The 19,530-nt window shown below is 39.3% G+C and overlaps 1 protein-coding gene and 1 long non-coding RNA gene across 3 annotated transcripts in view; both read left to right on the top strand.

Annotated features, from left to right (window-relative positions):
* LOC132906481 (uncharacterized) overlaps window positions 1–8,825 on the top strand; it is a 41,526-nt gene extending 32,701 nt beyond the window's left edge. Inside the window, exons 8-9 of one of the 2 annotated variants that reach the window (XR_009657989.1) lie at window positions 6,055–6,140; window positions 8,753–8,825. This is a non-coding gene — a long non-coding RNA (uncharacterized LOC132906481). Of the gene's footprint in view, window positions 1–6,054; window positions 6,176–8,752 lie in introns of those variants that run through there. The other variant, XR_009657988.1, reaches the window with a different exon arrangement.
* A 3,026-nt stretch (window positions 8,826–11,851) lies between these two features.
* On the top strand, window positions 11,852–12,271 carry LOC132906126 (uncharacterized). The gene has a single exon (XM_060957996.1). The coding sequence runs from the start codon at window positions 11,852–11,854 to the stop codon at window positions 12,269–12,271; it is 420 nt and encodes a 139-aa protein (XP_060813979.1).
* The last annotated feature ends 7,259 nt before the right edge of the window (window positions 12,272–19,530 follow it).

Genomic DNA, 19,530 nt, shown 5'->3' with positions numbered 1-19,530 from the left:
CGAATAATCATACGCGAAAATAATAGAATTTTATCAATCAAATTTGTACGCGCTATTAGAGTTCTTGTTCGCCGATCATAATTTAAGCGGTCGCGGTAACGTAGTCATTTATTTTTCTTTTTTTATATATTTATTTTGTTGAATATTCGTTTTCGGTATTAGAGTCAGTGCCTCCCTCAAGAGGATAAAGCCTCTCCAGGAGCTCAAGAATGTAAGTAGTGTTATATATTGTATTTCAATTTGTTCTATTTAGTATATTTTGTTTGAAATACTGTTAATTATAAAATAAACATGATTGATAATTTAGAAAGCTGTAAATGTCCTCCTTAATTGAAACAAGAAGTCTTAACATCAAAGTACAATAAAACTGTCCGATACACATAAAAAATCATTGAATGTTTTGTTCTCAAACTTTTATATTAGAGTCCCAATTTACATACCTATTAGAGTATATTCTTAATTATTGGTAAAGTTTCGAGTTTGTTATTATGTATTAACGATATTAATGATATCTTATGTTTGGTTATAGACATACCACTGCTTCAACTTCTTTACCTTCTTTGGGAATCTTCTAACAGTAGCTCAAAAGCCAGGAATGTAAGTATCTTTACATATCGTACTTCAATTATGTCTATTCTGTATATTTTTCTTTGATCACTATTAATTAAGAAATACAATTTGATTGAAAATTTGGCAGATTAGAATCTTCTGGGGTAATTCTTTCATTAAAATAAAATAAGTGTTAAAGTCTTAATACCGAATTATGAAACAAATGACTAACGTATTTCAGAAATCATTAGATTCTTAATTTCTAGATTTTTTACTTTCATATTAGAGTTTCAGTTTTTATACTTACCAAAGTTTATTAGTACTTCAATCTTTATTATTACTAAAGTTACTACAGTTAATAAACTTTCATTTTTCATTATCTCCAACCTTTTAAATAATCAGCAATCACTCATCGTGTTTTGTTCTGTAACAGATTCTTCGCCACCTCCATTTCCACCACTGGACCCTACACAGTTCCTGATGATATTCGTCCTCTGTTTCTCCGCTTCGAACGGTGAGTCGCATGCGTTTCTGTTCCTCCGGTCACTCAATCATGTCGTAGGATGAAAGGTCCGAATCGGCACGAGTGACTGGTTGTATTACGTAGAATTTTTTGCGAGCATAGTGACCGCGGGTATTCTTCATACCCGTGAGTAGTAACATTCTTTTTTCAAATTTATTAATTTAGGATAGGTCTTCTTGCACAGCGCGATTATAATAATTAGTTTTTTAATAATTAGATTAAACATATACACTCGAGAATATATTCGTGTTACTTATAAATATGCATGTTAATATTCCGTATGAATATTTTCAAATGGCAAATATCTACACGAATATACCTGTATGACATAAATATACTTGATTTTTAGCAATGAATCGATCGTGACAATATTAAATCACGTTCGTTTATTTCACTTTGGCTAGAATTTAAAATATGAGTTAAAATTCATTTTTTCCGTACAAGAATGTGTGATATTTTACGTGCAAGAAGGCACATCGCGAGAGGCAGATTTTTGAATCAAAGCAATAATTTTGAACACTGCTTCTGCACTTTCGAATATATGCTTTGATAAAAAGATCGCCTGAGATTATTTCTTTTTTAATAATACATTTAGAGTTAATAATTCCATTTGATCGAGCCTCAATCCTTTTCAATTAACGCTACCTTTTTTGCAATATTAAAATTTTGCTCTAATTTGTTAAATTAATAAAGTAGAGTTACTTAGTTACTATTAAATTAATAAAGTAGATTTAATCAGAAACGAAGTAGTAAAATATAAAATCAAAGAACGTTAGTCCGTTAAATAAAAATTACATAAACTAATCATCTTTTTAGATCAGGATTTTCAGGTTTAACCCCTTCCGTGCCCATTGTCAGGATCTCATTCACGTGCCCAGGTGCTACTTGAATGGGAGAAAGACATTGGGCACGATGATCTAGAATTAAGTAATGTAATAATTTCTCAGCGACTGACGACGCGTTAGTGTATCGTGCACGACGTATTTTCCACATTATGTATGTGTGTTGTTAGGCCGTGGAATTGCGTCGTTTTTTCTCATTCGTTACAATCTCAAATACTAAAAATGTCGAGACATATATCGATTCAATTTACGTCTCGATACAATCATAATTTCTGATAATATCATCCACGCGATTAACTGCAACCACGCTTTTAATATTGCCATAAATTACAATTATAATTCCAAGTTTACTTACATTTATTTTAACGATATCATTTCCTCAGACGTGTTTATCACGTTTTACGCAATGGTCACTAGCCTTCGTCAGTCGATTTCAGGAAAACGGTACGTACCTTAGAGTATGCATGTTGTGTTAAGCTCGGGTGTCGGAGGCGTCCCGGGACGTCCTCTCTAGTGTAGGACCTTTGCACCCGGGCGTTTGTGTGAGAACCGTGGAGCGGGTGTGTTGGTGTGCCTGTTTTGCCATTTTTTAAATATAGCGCTAGGTAGGATAGGTAGTATACTTTCTGGTATGTCTGTTAATTATAAGTAGGTAGGGCCGGGCAGGTTGGCACAGTCTCTGGTCGGGTAGGCACGTTTTCGTGTGACCAACCTGTTTCTGGAAATTTATTTGAAAAATCGACGGTGAAACCGGCACGAGTAGAGCATGCTCTCGTCTCTGGTTTTTCCTATCGATTTTTCGAATTTCGCGGTCGCGGTCGCGAGTGGGCGAACGAACGTTTATTGCTCGAGCACGCACATGCGAGTGAGCAACGATCACCGCTGTGATCGTTGGTCAGTCCATGTGCACTTCAATCAGCTTCCGCGGTTTATATTTTTATTTTCAAGTTTTTTTTTTTGTTTGCGATTTAGAAGACTCGAGCTTAGATTTAAGTTTCAGCGGGCATTGCGCCCGAAGAAAGAAGAGGCTATAAGCCGAAGAGGCCCGGCAAACTGCCACTCAAGAGGGCAACTACTAATGGCTCCCCATCCTCTGGGTCATCCAGAGCATGGGAAGTCATTATTGTTACTACTTTGTCACTATGCTCGCTTTTAGTATTTGTAGTAGTAGTAGTAGTAGTAGTAGTAGTAGTTTTTGCTTTTTTGGCCGATGTATGTATCGGTCCATCGTCCCATTGGGCAAATCGCGATTTGTCTTATTAGTGTCGCGACAGATTAATTACGGGTTGTGTTAGAGTAGCGAAATAACATCGCGGCTTTTTATTAGTGTCGCGAGAGAATGATTACGGTTTGAATTAGAATTGCGATAAAATGATAATCGCGTTTGCTTTAGAGTTGCGAATTACGATATCGCGATTGCCTTTTGCAATTTTTATTATGAATTTTTAGAATTTCCTATAGAACTATACGTATCAGAATTTATCCTGTTTTCTATTGTTTAGAATGAGATTATAAAAATGTTATTTTTCAATTACTTTTATAATATTGCAAGTAGCAATACCAGAATATTTTTCATATTTTAAGTAGTAATTTTTATTAAATTCAGTTTAAAAGTTAGCGTTGCGATATTGTTTCATCGCGAGTTCTACTAATTTTTCCTGTTAGCGTTGCGATAACGAATGATCGCGTTTTCTTAAGTAGAGTTGCGTTTATAAAATGCCCAAACCCTCCGACTGCATTTGTCGGACACTGTTCCTGGATCACACGATACAGCTGCAAGAGCTGTGCAAGTGTGATCGTTCATCGGCAACCTCCTAAATGGTTGCACTGCGATATGTCAGCCCTCCACTCGTGATTTTTCTTATTAGTGTTGCGATAAATTAATTGCGGGTTGTATTAGAGTTGCGAAATAACATCGCGGCTTTGCATTAGTGTGGCGAGAATATGATTACGGTTTGAATTAGAGTTACGATAAAATGATAATCGCGTTTGCTTTAGAGTTGCGAATTACGATATCGCGATTGCCTTTTGCAAATTTTAGAATTTTTCCTGTTTTCTATTGTTTAAAATTAGATTATAAAAGTGTTCACTTTATTTTATAGTATTGCAAGTAGCAATACCAGAATATTTAAAATAGCTTTTTCATATATTAAATAATTATTTTCATTAAATTCACTTTAAGAGTTAGCATTGCGATATTGTTCCATCGCGAGTTCTACTTATTTTTCCCTTTAGCGTTGCGACAACGAATGAACGCGTTTTGTTAAGTAGAGTTGCGTTTACAAAATACCCAAACCCTCCGACTGCATTTGTCGGACACTGTTCCTGGATCACACGATACAGCTGCAAGAGCTGTGCAAGTGTGATCGTTCATCAGCAACCTCCTAAATGGTTGCAGTACGATCCCTCGCTATTAGTGTTGCGTATTGTTTAAATACGAGTGCGTAGATTTAAATTTATTAGTGTTGCGTCTCAAGTTTCGGGAATTTTCAGACTTTTCTTTTTTTTTATTTTAATGATAGATTAATTGATATTGCAGATATAACAAAGCACTCTTCGCGTTTGATTTTGAGAATCTTTTGCTTCATAAATATTAGTAGTAAATTAGCGTTGCGAAACAAGAACATTCAGTTCCACTCTCGGCGTGTTGATCGGGTTTATATAGAGTGGAAGACGATCGAATCTTTGTAGCCCTTCTGGCTACTGCTTTGTTTTTTTTTTCAGCGCCCCTTATTAGTACGTTTATTAGTGAAAATACTGCTAAAAGACTTCTGTAATACTGCTAAAAGATTAAAGCGTTAACGTTACCATGTCTGTTAAAATACAGTACTTTATTACGAATGTAATATATATACATACATGTATGAAATTGTGAACGATTTTAACACGTAACGAAGTATTATAATGAAATATCTTAATGTTGCTACGAAGGCTTGAAATATTTTAAAAAATGTAATTCATTGCTGTTAGAATTAATGCTGATGATTGTTCGTTCTTAGAACCATAGCTGTTCGAATCCTTTCGGCGGCGATATTTTCTATCTTTTAACAGTAACATAAGAGTAACAGTATTTTTATAAATATTCGAATTTCATTTGCATGAAACAAGAGTTCATTCGCGATCATCGTCACGTTTGTAGCAAAAATTCTGCAAAATATGATTTATGCGCATATCTTTCGGTTCACTATGTTGCAAGTCACTATGTTGTTGTAGGGAATAACAGATACCGTTGAAAGTTAAAAGACAAAAGAAGTGATTTTATAATAATCGGATTTTTTCTCGTCTTACTTATTTCATATGAAATTTTCAAGTTTTAATTCAGTTTAAATTCAATTACTTAAAATTCTTGTTCTCGACGTAACCCTACTTTCGTTTAAAAAGATACAAATGATTCTCTATATTTGCTAAAATTTAATCAATAGTAATTTGATCTATAATTGACCATTATTAGTAGTTTATTTTTCATATATAAAATGTTCTCGTTTTAAAGATGCCTGTTTCTTTTATATGTATCAAATTCAGTAAATGAGTTTGTTTCAGATTTATTAATTTACAGAGAATACATTTCAGTTACATATTTCAACGTCTCATAGCATATTAAATATATATGCTAGAGTCCCAAATGATTTTTCTTTCATAGTCTGATTGTTCTTGATATCACATTATTAAGAGAAGTATATTACGGCATCGTCACAATTTATAACTTTCGATATCTTCAAAAGTTTAGCACAACGAGTTGTATGTCCATTTTGCAAGATTCTAAATTGTATATGCAGTATCGGTATTTTCATTTTCCTTCTCTCGATCCAAGTTAGATAAATGTATCTTTGTTACTGAATGCTGCCAGTATGGATGCGAATTATTGTACAATATTTGTACTGATCGATGTAATAACTTTCGCAGATTAATCAGTTGATTAACTTTTGGGAAACGATTACATCGATCAGCACAGACATTGTACAATAATTCGATACCAAGCTAAGAACTACGCTAATACAGTGCAATTTGGATCATCAAAAGCTACGAAGAGAATATTGGGTGATCTAATATGGACTGCGCCGCGGAACGCCGTCAGACACCGTTGGACACCGCTGGACATGTTTGGACGACGGTGGACAACGCTGGACAACGTCGGTCTAGAGTGGATCTCCAAAAGCCGTGAAAAGAATTTTGGATGATCTAGACTGGACTGCAACGTGCGACACCGTGGGACATCGTTGGACATCGTTGGACATCGTTCGACATCGTTGGACAACGTGGGACAACGTGGGACGACGTGGGACGACGTGAGACGACGTGGGACGACGTGGGACCCCGTGGGACCCCGTGGGACGACGTGGGACCCTGTGGGACGACGTGGGACCCCGTGGGACGACGTGGGACGACGTGGGACCCCGTGGGACCCCGTGGGACGACGTGGGACCCTGTGGGACGACGTGGGACCCCGTGGGACGACGTGGGACCCCGTGGGACGACGTGGGACCCCGTGGGACGTCGTAGGACCCCGTGGGACGACGTGGGACCCCGTGGGACCCCGTGGGACGACGTTGGACCCCGTGGCACGACGTGGGACGACGTGGGACGACGGTGGGACGACGTGGGACGACGGTGGGTCTACGTGGGACGACGGTGGGACGACGTGGGACGACGGTGGAACGACGTTGGACACCGTGGGACGACGTTGGACCCCGTGGGACGACGTGGGACCCCGTGGGACCCCGTGGGACGACGTTGGACCCCGTGGCACGACGTGGGACGACGTGGGACGATGGTGGGACGACGTGGGACGACGGTGGGTCTACGTGGGACGACGGTGGGACGACGTGGGACGACGGTGGGACGACGTGGGACGACGTGGGACGACGTGGGACCCCGTGGGACCCCGTGGGACGACGTGGGACCCTGTGGGACGACGTGGGACCCCGTGGGACGACGTGGGACCCCGTGGGACGACGTGGGACCCCGTGGGACGACGTGGGACCCCGTGGGACGTCGTGGGACCCCGTGGGACGACGTGGGACCCCGTGGGACGACGTGGGACCCCGTGGGACGACGTGGGACCCCGTGGGACGTCGTAGGACCCCGTGGGACGACGTGGGACCCCGTGGGACCCCGTGGGACGACGTTGGACCCCGTGGCACGACGTGGGACGACGTGGGACGACGGTGGGACGACGTGGGACGACGGTGGGTCTACGTGGGACGACGGTGGGACGACGTGGGACGACGGTGGGACGACGTTGGACACCGTGGGACGACGTTGGACCCCGAGTGACATCGTGGGACATCGTGGGACATCGTGGGTCATCGTGCGACACCATAGGACACCGTGGGATGCGTGCGTTTTAGCCTTAATTAATCATAAGATAGATACCTATGTTATGTGCATTGCAAGCTCATTCCGTACAAAGATACTTATCTATCTTGGAACGAAAAATATAAATCTCGTCGCTCTTGATCCCCTCACTTACCACATTGGAAAAATTGTTCCCGCGATTTATCTGTTCGCGATCGCTCAGTTCTTTCAAACTGCGGCGTGGCGTACTCGCTCGAGCGTATCCCTGGTACGTGCGGGTCAACGTGCACTGGACAACTCTTTGGATTCGTAGGTCGCCCAAGGACAACTTTTGTCTCGACGACTGCTCGTCGTTCGCCTCGAATCACGGGCGTTGTCATCACGCTGGTGATACCTGTGAAACTGTTGACGATTGAGTGGCAGGTCCGCAATGCTGTCCGATTGGTACTTCGGTACTTGGACAGGGACCTGCATTTCACGTCCTCCGTAATTCTGATCGAACCCGTGGGGGTGGACCCCACTGTCCTGTTGGGGCCTTGCCTTTGTAATACTGTTCAGCGGTCCCTCCCAGAGTTCAACATGTTCCGTTGGAGTGTGTTAAATCGCAGGCCCATTTGATGGTCACTGGTATCATCGTTAAGTGCCATCGACCGTGATCACGCTGGTGATACTTGTAAATCTGTTGACGATTGAGTCTCGGGTCCGCAATGCTGTCCGATTGGTACTTCGGTACTTGAACAGGAACCTGCATTTCACGTCCTCCGTAATTCTGATCGAACCCGTGGGGGTGGACCCCACTGTGCTGTTGGGGCCTTGCCTTTGTAATACTGTTCGGCGGTCCCTCCCAGAGTTCAACATTTTCCGTTGGAGTGTGTTAAATCGCAGGCCCATTTGCTGGTCACTGGTATCATCTTTATGTACCATCGACCGTGATAAGATCCAAACTACGTGACAGGTATCGGGCGAAGGTCAATGCTTGGGTTAGGCTGAACCTTAGGGTTATCTGGTGCACGGGGGTACGTCGCGTAAGTTTGTTAGTTCAATCGAGAGATCGCGTTTTCTTTCATAGTCTGATTGTTGGATCTCCTTTTCCATAGTAGCCTCATTTCTTTTCTTTCGTACCGAGATAGACAAATGTATCTTTGATACGGAATGTTTCCTATAGGGTTGCGAATTATTGTATGATGTTTGTACTGATCGATGTAATCGTTGTGTGTGAGATAGATATTGCGTCGTGTAAGCTTTGTTTTACGTTTGTAGAGATTCGTGTAACCGCTGCGTTGAAGATATATGTTTCGCAGTTAGGCTACGAAACAGCTATCTCTATACGCAGGCCCATGATCACGTAGAGTCAGAACTCGACATTCCTGCCAACAGGTTGAACGTCGAGACCGATGCATAATGTTAAATAAATCATGGGCGGGTCTCGTGCGTAGTCACCTCCACGTGGTGAGACCTGGTAATTGGCATCGTTTTCCAAAAATTAATCAGTTGATTAACCTTTGGAAAACTATACCAAGCTAAGAACTACGCACCAGTCCAGTTTGGGTCACCAAAAGTCGCGAAAAGAATTTTGGATGATCTAGACTGGACTGCACCGTGGGACACCGTTGGACACCGTTCACAGTTCGTTGGAGACGCGGAGGCGAGCGCACGTGTTTTCGGTTTGCTCCCCAAATTAGTACCTGTGCGCGTAATCCGCGAATTATGCGTGTGCTCTTGTAACTTTTCTGTGAGGTAACGTTTAGTGGACGGTCAATATACAGCCAAATGTGAAGAAGTGATTGAATTTCGCGAAAAAATAACAAAAAACGCCAAAGTGAAGTGTAACCATTGGTAATTGCGAGGGTAGTACTCGACATGTGCGTGGCTACCAAATTAAAAACAATTAAAAATAATAACACAGCGTATTCCTACGGTGACTGTGCAAAGACAGTTGAAACAACTATAATTATTAAAAATGTGGAAACGAGGAACCAGGTGGACGCGGTGCCACGTGGAGCGGCCATTTTGAGTTATTAGAAGTGTTTTATTTAGTTAGAAGTTTATTTAGTAGAAGTGAAGTGAACGCATCGAGGCGAGGAAGGAGCGCACAGGACACGGTGAAAATTGTACGAGTATCCAGTCACCACTGTGAGTACTTTTAATTTCCATTCTTGCATACCGTAATTGTGGTGCGCGACGCGTGCGAGGAACTCTGGACGCCGCCATGATGCTAGTGAAGCGACACCATATTGCTAGTGGTGGGCCGGCTGAAGCTACGAGTAGTCGCAAGATGGACGACTCGTAGCGATGCTGAAATTAGTGGGTCGCGGAGTACTCGATGTATAGAGCCGAACTCGACGGTAAAACTGATACTATAAACGTATAATTTAAACGTAATTTAATTAACTAGTATCGAGCTAAGACAGAAGAAATTGGATTTTGCACACACATAATCGACGCGCACATGGATAAAAAATTAAATTAAGACTATAGAACCCCGACCGACGAGTTTACGACGACATTGACAAGTTCCTTGGATACGGCTTGGATACGTTTGGAAGGACACAGAGTGATTATACGACGACCGGCTACGTTAACGGACATTCTCTTTTTATCAAACAAACACAATATGGATAAGACAATCAAGGGAAATAAACTTACGGCTCAGGGGGTTTCGGAGCCTCCAGGCCCCGTCGGTGATTCGAGTAGCGTCCCAGGCTCGACCCGACGGTCATCTAGCAACTGGACGAACGACGAGGGGAAGGTCGATCCCAGGGCCTCCTCTCGTTCGGTAACCACGACCGGGGACCAAATAGCAACCAGGGTTGCGAAGCAGGAGAATGGACCCAAGATAACTACGAGGAGATACTTGGAGTTCTACGAGGACATAGCGAAGATCATCGGGGAAGTCGGGATGCCCACCCCAACAACGAAACGAGCCACTCTGCCCGGCGAAAAGGGCGGAGTATTGCAAGATCCTCGAGAGTGACCCTTGGGGCAAACCCTATCGTACGGTTATGAAGAGATGCAAGAACAAAGGGCCAGCCAACGACATGCCAATCAACATGGTGGAAGCGGTCCTAAAAAGGCTGTTCACCATAGGACACGGACCTTCCCGTTACGAGGGACGCGAAGAGGCTGAGACCGACGAGGAGGGTAACAACAACACTATCATCGTCGAAGGCGACGTCGTGGACATCGCAAAAAGAACGAACACGAAGAAGGCAGCAGGAGTCGACGGCGTCCCAGGCGAGATCGCGAGGCTGATAGCGAGTCGTAGGAGCGAGCTCGTGACCAGGGTGATGAACGGCATCACCGAATCAAGACGGATTCCCGAATGCTGGAAGACGGCCAGAGTGATACTGCTCAGGAAGCCGGGTAAGGACCCTAAGCTTCCAAACGCGTACCGGCCGATAAGCATACTCCCAGCTATGAACAAGATATGGAAGAAATACTTAAAAAGAATGATCTAAAGATGCATCGGAGCGGATCCATTCCATCAAAGGCAGTACGGGTTCAGAAAGAAGAGGAGCACGGTGGATGCCATCGCCCGTGATGAAGTTTGCCAACACCTGAAAACGGATGCGAGTAATCTGCGTAAGGATCGCCTTGGACATCAGCAATGCTTTCAACTCGCTGAGCTGGGAAAGCATAATGAATGAATTCGATAGAAGGAAGCTCCCGTGGAAGATCGGAAGATTGATCGGCAACTATCTGTCTGGGAGGAGAATAATAGTGAGCAACCAGCCTGGCACGGTGGAGTATGAAGTGGCGGCCGGAATACCGCAGGGATCTGTTCTCGGACCATTCCTGTGGAACTTGGTGTACGACCGGCTGCTCGAGAGGCTCGACGACATGAGAATGGTCAGGGCAACCGCCTTCGCGGACGATTTGGCCATTACGTGTGCCGTCGAGAAAAACGAAGAGACGTCCGCCAAAGTCAATGCCATGCTGAAGATTGTCAACGATTGGTGCGCGAACGTCGGCCTCACGCTGGCAAAGGATAAAACGGAGATAATGTTCATCACCGGGATGCGTGTGCCGAGAGTGATCAAACTCAACTTGGGTACTTCGGTCATCGAAACGGTCGAGCAGATAAAGTATCTGGGTGTCGCGATTGACACCAATAGGAGATTCGATAAACACATCGAGACGGTTTGTGGTAAAGCTGATAGGATGGTCGGAGCTCTGAGAGGCATCCTACCGAACATCAATGGGCCGCCCAGCTTAGCTCGTAGGCTTTACTACAACGTACGGAAGTCGATCGTGACATACGGTGCGCCGGTGTGGGCGGACACTATGGAAATCGGAAAGAACAAGAAGATAGTGAAAAGGGCGCAAAGAACTGCCCTATGCATAACGACCATGGTCTACCGCACTGTCTCTCATGCGGCTCTCTGCGTGTTGACCGGCAATCTACCGATCTACATAAAGGTGAAGCTGCTGAGGGAATCCTGGGAGAGAACCAAGATCCACAAAACCAGGATCGGCGAAGGAGACGACAGCGCACTGAAGGAAGAGCTGGAGGCAATTTGGAAGGAGGCTCAAGACGAATCAAAGGGAATGGGGTGCTTACAGGAAAGAGAATTTCACTAGGAAGCTAATACACAACGCGCTCCTATTTGCCAAAGAGAGGAGGGACATCGACCATCACACCATGCTGCTACTAACTGGTCATGGAATCTTTGGTGCCTTTAGGAAGAGAATAGGCAAAGATAGCGACTGCAAGTGCTACGATTGCGCAGACCCAAACAACGACGCTGAGCACGTCCTCTTCGGGTGCCAAAAATGGGCCGAGAGAAGGACCGCACTAGAGAACAGCCTTGGCGAGAAGATAGACGTGGACAACCTCATGGCCACAGTGACCGCCAACGACGAGAACTGGAAGAAATTCGGACAGTTCTGCATAACAGTCATGTGTCACAGGAGGAAAATGGAAAAGGCCATGGAGGCGGCTAGGAAGAGGACGAGCGCAACAACAGCGCGGAGTAGGGAAAGCAGTTCCGCAAGACAGTTTCAAGACACAGATGGAAGGCAAAGAAAACTAACAAATTGGCTTAAAGGAGGTCGACTGTAATTAAACACAGAATGAGAAATAGGGCCAGGACAAGGCAACCCTGATGAATGCCGAACGGTTCTGCTGGAGTTGCCTGACCAAGAAGCTGAGAGGAAGGAGGAGAGGTTTTTAGTGGATATGGCGACGATATCTGTCCGAGTCCCACATAACCCAGCGATACGGGTCGCTGGGCATGCGTGACAGCATTTTCCCCTCCTCGCGCACAAAAAAAAATTCGGGTCACTGTTGGACACCGTTGGAGACCGTTGGACATCTTTGGATATCGTTGGACACCGATGGACACCGATGGACATCGTTGGACACCGTTGGTATTCAATTACTTTATAATGTGTCACGTTATACTATACTACGTTATTTCCTATCAGGTTATATTATATTACGATAAATTATAATACGTTATAACAGTCTATGTTATACAGTGTTACGTTATATAGTATTACGATATAACGGATTACATTGCATAGTATTACGTTATATAGAATTACGATATATATTATTTAGTTATAATGTATTACGTTATATTGTATTACATTATATAGTATTACGTTATATAGTTTTAGCTTACTTAGTATTACGTTATATAGTATTGTGATATATAGTACTACGTTATATAGTACCGCGTTTTATAGTATTACGATATACCGTAGTACGTTATATGGTATTAAGTTATAAAGTATTACTTTATACAGTATTGTGTTATATGGTATTACGATATATAGTATCACGTTATATTGTATTACGTTATGTTGTATTACGATATAATGCGTTACGTTCTCTTATATAACCTCATATTTTATTAAGTTATATTGTATTACGTTACGTTAAATTACGTTATATTATATTACATTGGAGTGTAGACAATTATTAGATATCTACTAATGGTAAGAAGAAATTATAAATGTCTTCTCAGTATCATAAACGAATTTGATCTAGTAGAATGACGTTCATAAAATTTATCACAAACTTTGAAATAAGATAAACTTTCGTCACAACAATGGAGTACAAACTCTACTTTCTCGTTAGTTGTAAATAACATTATCACTAATTAGTTTGGACTATCACTAAATGTTTTAAGACGAAACAAAGTACTACGACGTACAAAAGCACTTTCCTATACTACTGCGCAAAACGATACCAATCCCCGAAGATATCTGTTTCATACACATTGTCATATTCGTGCACTAATAGTACGAGTTCGTAATTTTCAAAGCGAAGTATCTCCTAAATGGTTTCTCGATATAATTGGCTTAAATATCATTTTGTATGAAATGCTGAAATGGAAACGCTGCTAGCCTTCGTATGTTCTTTATGTTATAGTCTATAAAATGATCAATTGCGCTAAGTTAGTTGTCCCTCGAAAGAGAACAGCTTTCGCTTGATACAGTTCTTCATATTTCTAATAGTTTAAAAACATAATAGCGTGTATACGAATAAACGGGACTATTATACCGGATCCAAATCTTCTATGTATATTATTTTTTTTTTAAGTAACAACATCTAAATGTTAATGATGGGGAAAATAATATTAATAAATCTAAGAAACAGAATAATTTATACATATAATATAACGGGTTACGATATAAGGTGATGTGATATAACGTAATATAATATAACGTAATATCATATAATGTAATATCATGTAACGTAATATAATATATCATATAACGTAATATAATATAATATCATATAACGTTATATAATATAACGTGGTACAATATAACGAGTTATCATATAAGGTAATGTAATATAACGTAATATATTATATCGTCATATAACATAACGTAATATAATTTAATGTGGTATAATATAACGTAATATAGTATAACATAATATCATATAACATATCATAATATAATGTGGTATGTATTCAAATTGCTTAAATAGAAGTGTCTTATAGTCAAGCAACATAATTATTCTTAACGAGGCTTAATCTATTTACGTCTGGCTACGTGATGGACACTGTCACTTATTTTGCACACATCAATAGCTTGAATGGGAACCACGTGTTAATAGTGATACTGAATTATTCGAGCGCATCGAAGACTTCGCCCTCGGGAGTTGTATCTTGTATGCAGTATATCCTGCTACAGACGGTAATGCTTCTCCCATCTTTTCTGCCATTTCTATGAACACTCATGGAATCGCATACATACGTCGCGTCTGTACGGATTAATTTTAGTAGCTTGAAGATTTCATTCGATGTCTTTGAAAACAACGATTGTTACGTTTTTCCGCGAATGCTAATCTTGCATTTGAAGCTTTATAGGGTTCGTACTTAGAATGATTCCCTTTTTATTGCTTACCGTATCTCTGACGTTTAAGTATCTTATACGCCTATGCTATACTCTACCTTCGCTTACCTGCTTTCAATGTAGCATCCGAGCGTTAAAACGCGTTGTCTCGTTTTGTTTACAGGTAATAAAGTTCGCCGACCTAGACAAAAAATTTCCTCTTCGTTTTCTTCGCGTATATTGGGGGAGATTCTTTATGATAGGTAAGACCACATCGCCTGAATAACTTTTTATTCTGTTGTGAAATAGAATAAATTATTGCAGAGAGCATGCCACATAGAACATATAGTTAAGATAGGTGTACTCCTTTTTCCTACAAAATAGTAGCCGGGTTAAGTGTTTAGAATTTGGTGGATTTATCAGTGAAGATGACTACTTTTATTCTCTACGTAAGATAGCACAGAAATTAAATCTCGAATAAAATTTTAAAAAGAAGTTAGTAAAATTGCGTTTTTAGTTTCGTCATATCCCGTTTCATTTAACGTATTGCTCCTTAATACTATTAAATTAACTTTTTAATTTTCCCAGGATGTTTTTCCAAACATTACTTACATCGGAAAATGTTTCAAATAAATATCGAATGACTTTAAAGGTATCATATACTGATGTTATTAACTTTAACGTTGGTGGGAGCGTAGGGATCATGTGGAAATCAACTTCCTTGTTTTAAATGGAATCATATATATATTTCAGTACATTAATCGACGCAATTCGAGATTCTCTAGAGAAAATTATTAACCCACTTATGTCTAAAAACTGTTACTTTACTTTAGTAGGTAGTTTAACTTTCATTTTGTAAAACTATAATTAATAATATCGAAAATACTTCAACTTAAACTCCTAGGTAACTCAATCAATAAAATACATTTATATTTATATTTTATATATATACTAAAATAAAGGAAAAGATAGTTTCTTTTCTTCAAGAAACGTTCTCAATAACAACATACAAAATTCTTAATTGTAAAATGCTTTAGAGCCCTCATGAATAAAATGGACAAGATAGTAATTTTAAAAATGATCGACCGAGTGATTTCGATTGGTTCGGCCAGTGCAACGTTTCGATAGGAACACAACATCGTATGACGAGAGAAAAAAACATGGAAGCGAAGGTTTCGTAGGTATGTATTGGGCCAGGTTTTGAGGCATATACGCGGACTACCGTGGCAAACATCCGAATAGTCCATTCCGACTCTATCCAATATTGACACGCCGCTGAGTGAAACAATGGAAATATGTTGCGTGGCCAGTAGCGTCGAGGAGGAACGTAAATATTGAGTAAATTAGCATTAATCTGTTGGCATTCTCGTATCGGCGTTGCTCAACGGGGCATCCGTTGTAAATGCTTCAAAAATCACGGGCGGCTCTTCAACAGAATGCATCATTGTTTTGTATTTGTCGTTCGCTCGATTATACTGGAACGCGATGCAGAGAACGTTTTTGAAACTAGCATCCCCCAATTGTCTATCACGTTTACCGATTCTACAGGGAAAATGCAGAGGGGGAAGGGGATAAGGCAACAGAAAGGGTAGGAAGGGCAGAAAACGTTCGCTTGCTGCGCACCAAACAGACAATACCAATATTTCATCACAAGTGGACCTGAATTTCATGAGTGAACCTGAAAAGCTTGAGCCTGGTACGATGAAAAAAATTTTACATTTTTTTATTGATATCATTCTACATTTCGGAGACTTTCGCATACTCGTGTAAATATACAACTAAAGGACTGTCGGAGTTATCAAATTTCTTCGAGCTTTGACTGGAGTTGAGGAACTGAGATGATAAACGATGGAAATATCAAGCGAAGAAGAAATATTTTATTGCTTGAACGCTATGGACTATTGGTGTCTGCTATATTTGTAAATTTAGAGGGGAAATGAATGGTAAACAATGTATCAAATTGGTTAAATTTATTGACTTGAACGCTGTGCTTTTATCGTTTTTGATTACTACTAAAGTTTAATTTTTACAAATGAAAAAGGAATTAAGTGACATGTATGAACAATACAGGATTCGTATATGAAAATATTATGATTGACAATTTCTAAATAAAGATATTGTTATGATCGACGATTTAATTCGTCTTCCCTAGTTAATAGGTTAATACGATAGTTCTAATGCATATACATTAACTATAAAACTATATATGTATGCATTCCAATTACTATCAAAGCGAACATTATATGACATAATCACAAAATTGTATAAAAATAAATTTCGAGCAAAATATTAATTGAAAACAAGAAAGATTAATGTAATGCTTATGTTATATATTGGATTGTAATATAAATTTCTTCGGTTTTCATATTTATTACATACACGAACAATATATGTCACAACTTGATATGTAATTAATATGTTTCAGTCTATATATCTATTTATATGTGTATAAATCATGTTCACTCTTTAATATACACACTTTTAGCGATTTATAATAATTAATAACACAATCGTAAGGTGACTTAAAGGTTTTAATCTGAAATCTCTACATTTGATTGAACGTTAAAGGTACATTCGATAAAGAGATTTGAAATTGGGAAACGAATTCCCGGTGAGCAAGCATGATTGACATCGTGTCGAAGTTAGTAGGAAAGATCACGCGTAGACACATGACGCGGCTGACATAAACTGTCAAACGTGAACGAACAGATTGTCCCGGCCACTGTACGTGATCAGCGTGGTCAGTTCTCTAATTTCTCGTATTTCATCGAAGGAGCGGAGATACCTCGGCTGTTAGTACGCGTTTAATACCACCAAGAAGGAAATAGATTTTGTAAGTTGAAGAAAATTTTCTGAATTAAATACTTTGGATACACTGGATCACGATGGATGTATAAGCGTAAATTAGATATTAATTATATACACGTAATCAATTAATCAATGATTTTCAAGTACGCTTTTCTCAACAGTATTTATTTCACATTATCTGGATTTCAAGTATTTTCATGAAATTTATCGTTACTTTATCACGATTCTTTTGAACATCGTTTAATTAACATTTTGTAGAACTGTGTAGTGAAATCGTTCATCGTACTGTATGACATAGCAACTATTTTATTCGTGTTACGTGCAGACGAAAATTCTTGAACTGATTTATATGTATAATAGACAGAATCTCGTAAAAACTCGAAGTTTCTCTTACTTAATAATAAATGTGTCCTTATGTGGAAGAATAGAAAGAGATTTTTATCAATGTTACATAGATCCTGCGTAATTGTGCGCCGAATATGAACAAAATTTATATAAAATGAATATAATTTTAATATTTTAACACGTACTCTCATTTGCGAATTGGAATATTCATTATCTTCAAACTATTTGTAATAGTCGAAGAAAGGTAACGCATAAAATTCAGCATATAAAAAGAGGAAAATGTTGGCACCATATTTATCGTATGTTTTTAAAAATGTGGTGCAAGAATTAAATCGGTTGGGCTTATTGTTAGCATCATTTAGACAATATGTCGTGGAACATGCTGTCGTAGATCAGAGGCGAGAAACAGTTTATTATGGCCGGATACGTAAGAAAGGTGCAGCTCGGTGATTTAGGGATGCTACAAATAACGGGCGAGCCAGCAGTAAGAGGAAGTTTAAAGTTGCCATCAAAACTTAAGAGACCTACTATCAAAATTTTTCGGATCGCGAAACGTAATTCTAATAAACGATCGATATGAACTGCAGAACTTAGGGAAAAAACGAAAACAAATTTGTGGAAGAAATCATATATAAAATTTTTATTTTATATTGTATATTTGATCACTACTAAACTATTAAACTAAACGAATCGAACGTCTTAATACTTATTTACAATGTTATAAATAATTTTACCCATTCTTTCGTTACACTAATTTCATTAGTTTATTTAAAAATTTCACCTGAAAAGATTCATTCAAATTAATTGATTTAAAAATTCGACAATTAATTTTGTTTAGAAAAGCAATTTTTCCAACAGTCAGAAGGTTCGTTATTTCCTATTATCGATCTTTGATCACGATAATCGGTATCTTATTGTTAGCAGAGATGAATAATGTACAGCAATTTCGGACGAAAAAGAATTTTTTAGAGTATAGGCATCCTTGCCGCAGATTGGGTGTGACAAGGTTATTCACATTGGGTGTTGGGTTCATGGATCAACCTTTTGATCTACGAATGATCGACAAAGGGACGCGAAAGAAAGGAACAAAAAGCGGTTAACACTTTCAAAGACATTTCTCACAGGCTGTGATCAAATTCCCTGAAAGTGATTTCTGTTGGGCTTATAGCATTGCTGGTCTGAACGAACTTGAAGTGTCAAATGTATGAAAATTGCTTTAATTTTTGGAAAAATTGTAATCCATTAAAATAGTGAAAATTATAAAGAAAATTATATTATATTATATTAAATCTGAAGAGTTGAAAGATTGCAGAAATTCGCTTGATATGATAAGAATTTGGCGTTTCTTAATAACGGTTAATATAATATTTCAATTTCAAGGTTGATTTATTATATATATTTACAATTTATCTAGAAATGCAAGGAACTGTTAATTAATATACAGGTACGTTCTATCAACTACGTATCAACTATGTATCAACCATTAACAATTGATTATAAAGAAAGAAATGTAATATATTTAGAAATAAATATATTGTGAAACATGAAAAGAAGAAGCAAACTATAATTGGTGAAGGATATTCGATAACAGATGATACAAAATTTGAGAAAGACTTTTACAAACCAAAAATTTAAAAAATTAATAAAAAGTTTAAAAACTAAAATCAGTAAAAATTGAATTATTAGAGGAAATTTACTGAATGATAGGTGAGACAGTAATTGCGGAACGATTTAACAGAAGTATGTAGAGCTTAATTTATGTTTCGTACATAATTTAAAGCCAATATCTGTATCTTTGTATTTAAACGAAAAACTTGATAATGAGAAACGGTGCATATGCTCTATAATTAATTTATTAAAAAAAAAAATTAAATT

The sequence above is a fragment of the Bombus pascuorum genome, chromosome 4 (genome assembly GCF_905332965.1).
Source record: "Bombus pascuorum chromosome 4, iyBomPasc1.1, whole genome shotgun sequence".
Taxonomy (NCBI): domain Eukaryota; kingdom Metazoa; phylum Arthropoda; class Insecta; order Hymenoptera; family Apidae; genus Bombus; species Bombus pascuorum.
This window is presented reverse-complemented; position numbering and strand designations above follow the sequence as displayed.

What these genes read in the sequence shown, in the direction of transcription:
- LOC132906126 (XM_060957996.1), top strand. Translation starts at nt 11,852, where the DNA reads ATGCTGCTACTAACTGGTCATGGAATCTTTGGTGCCTTTAGGAAGAGA.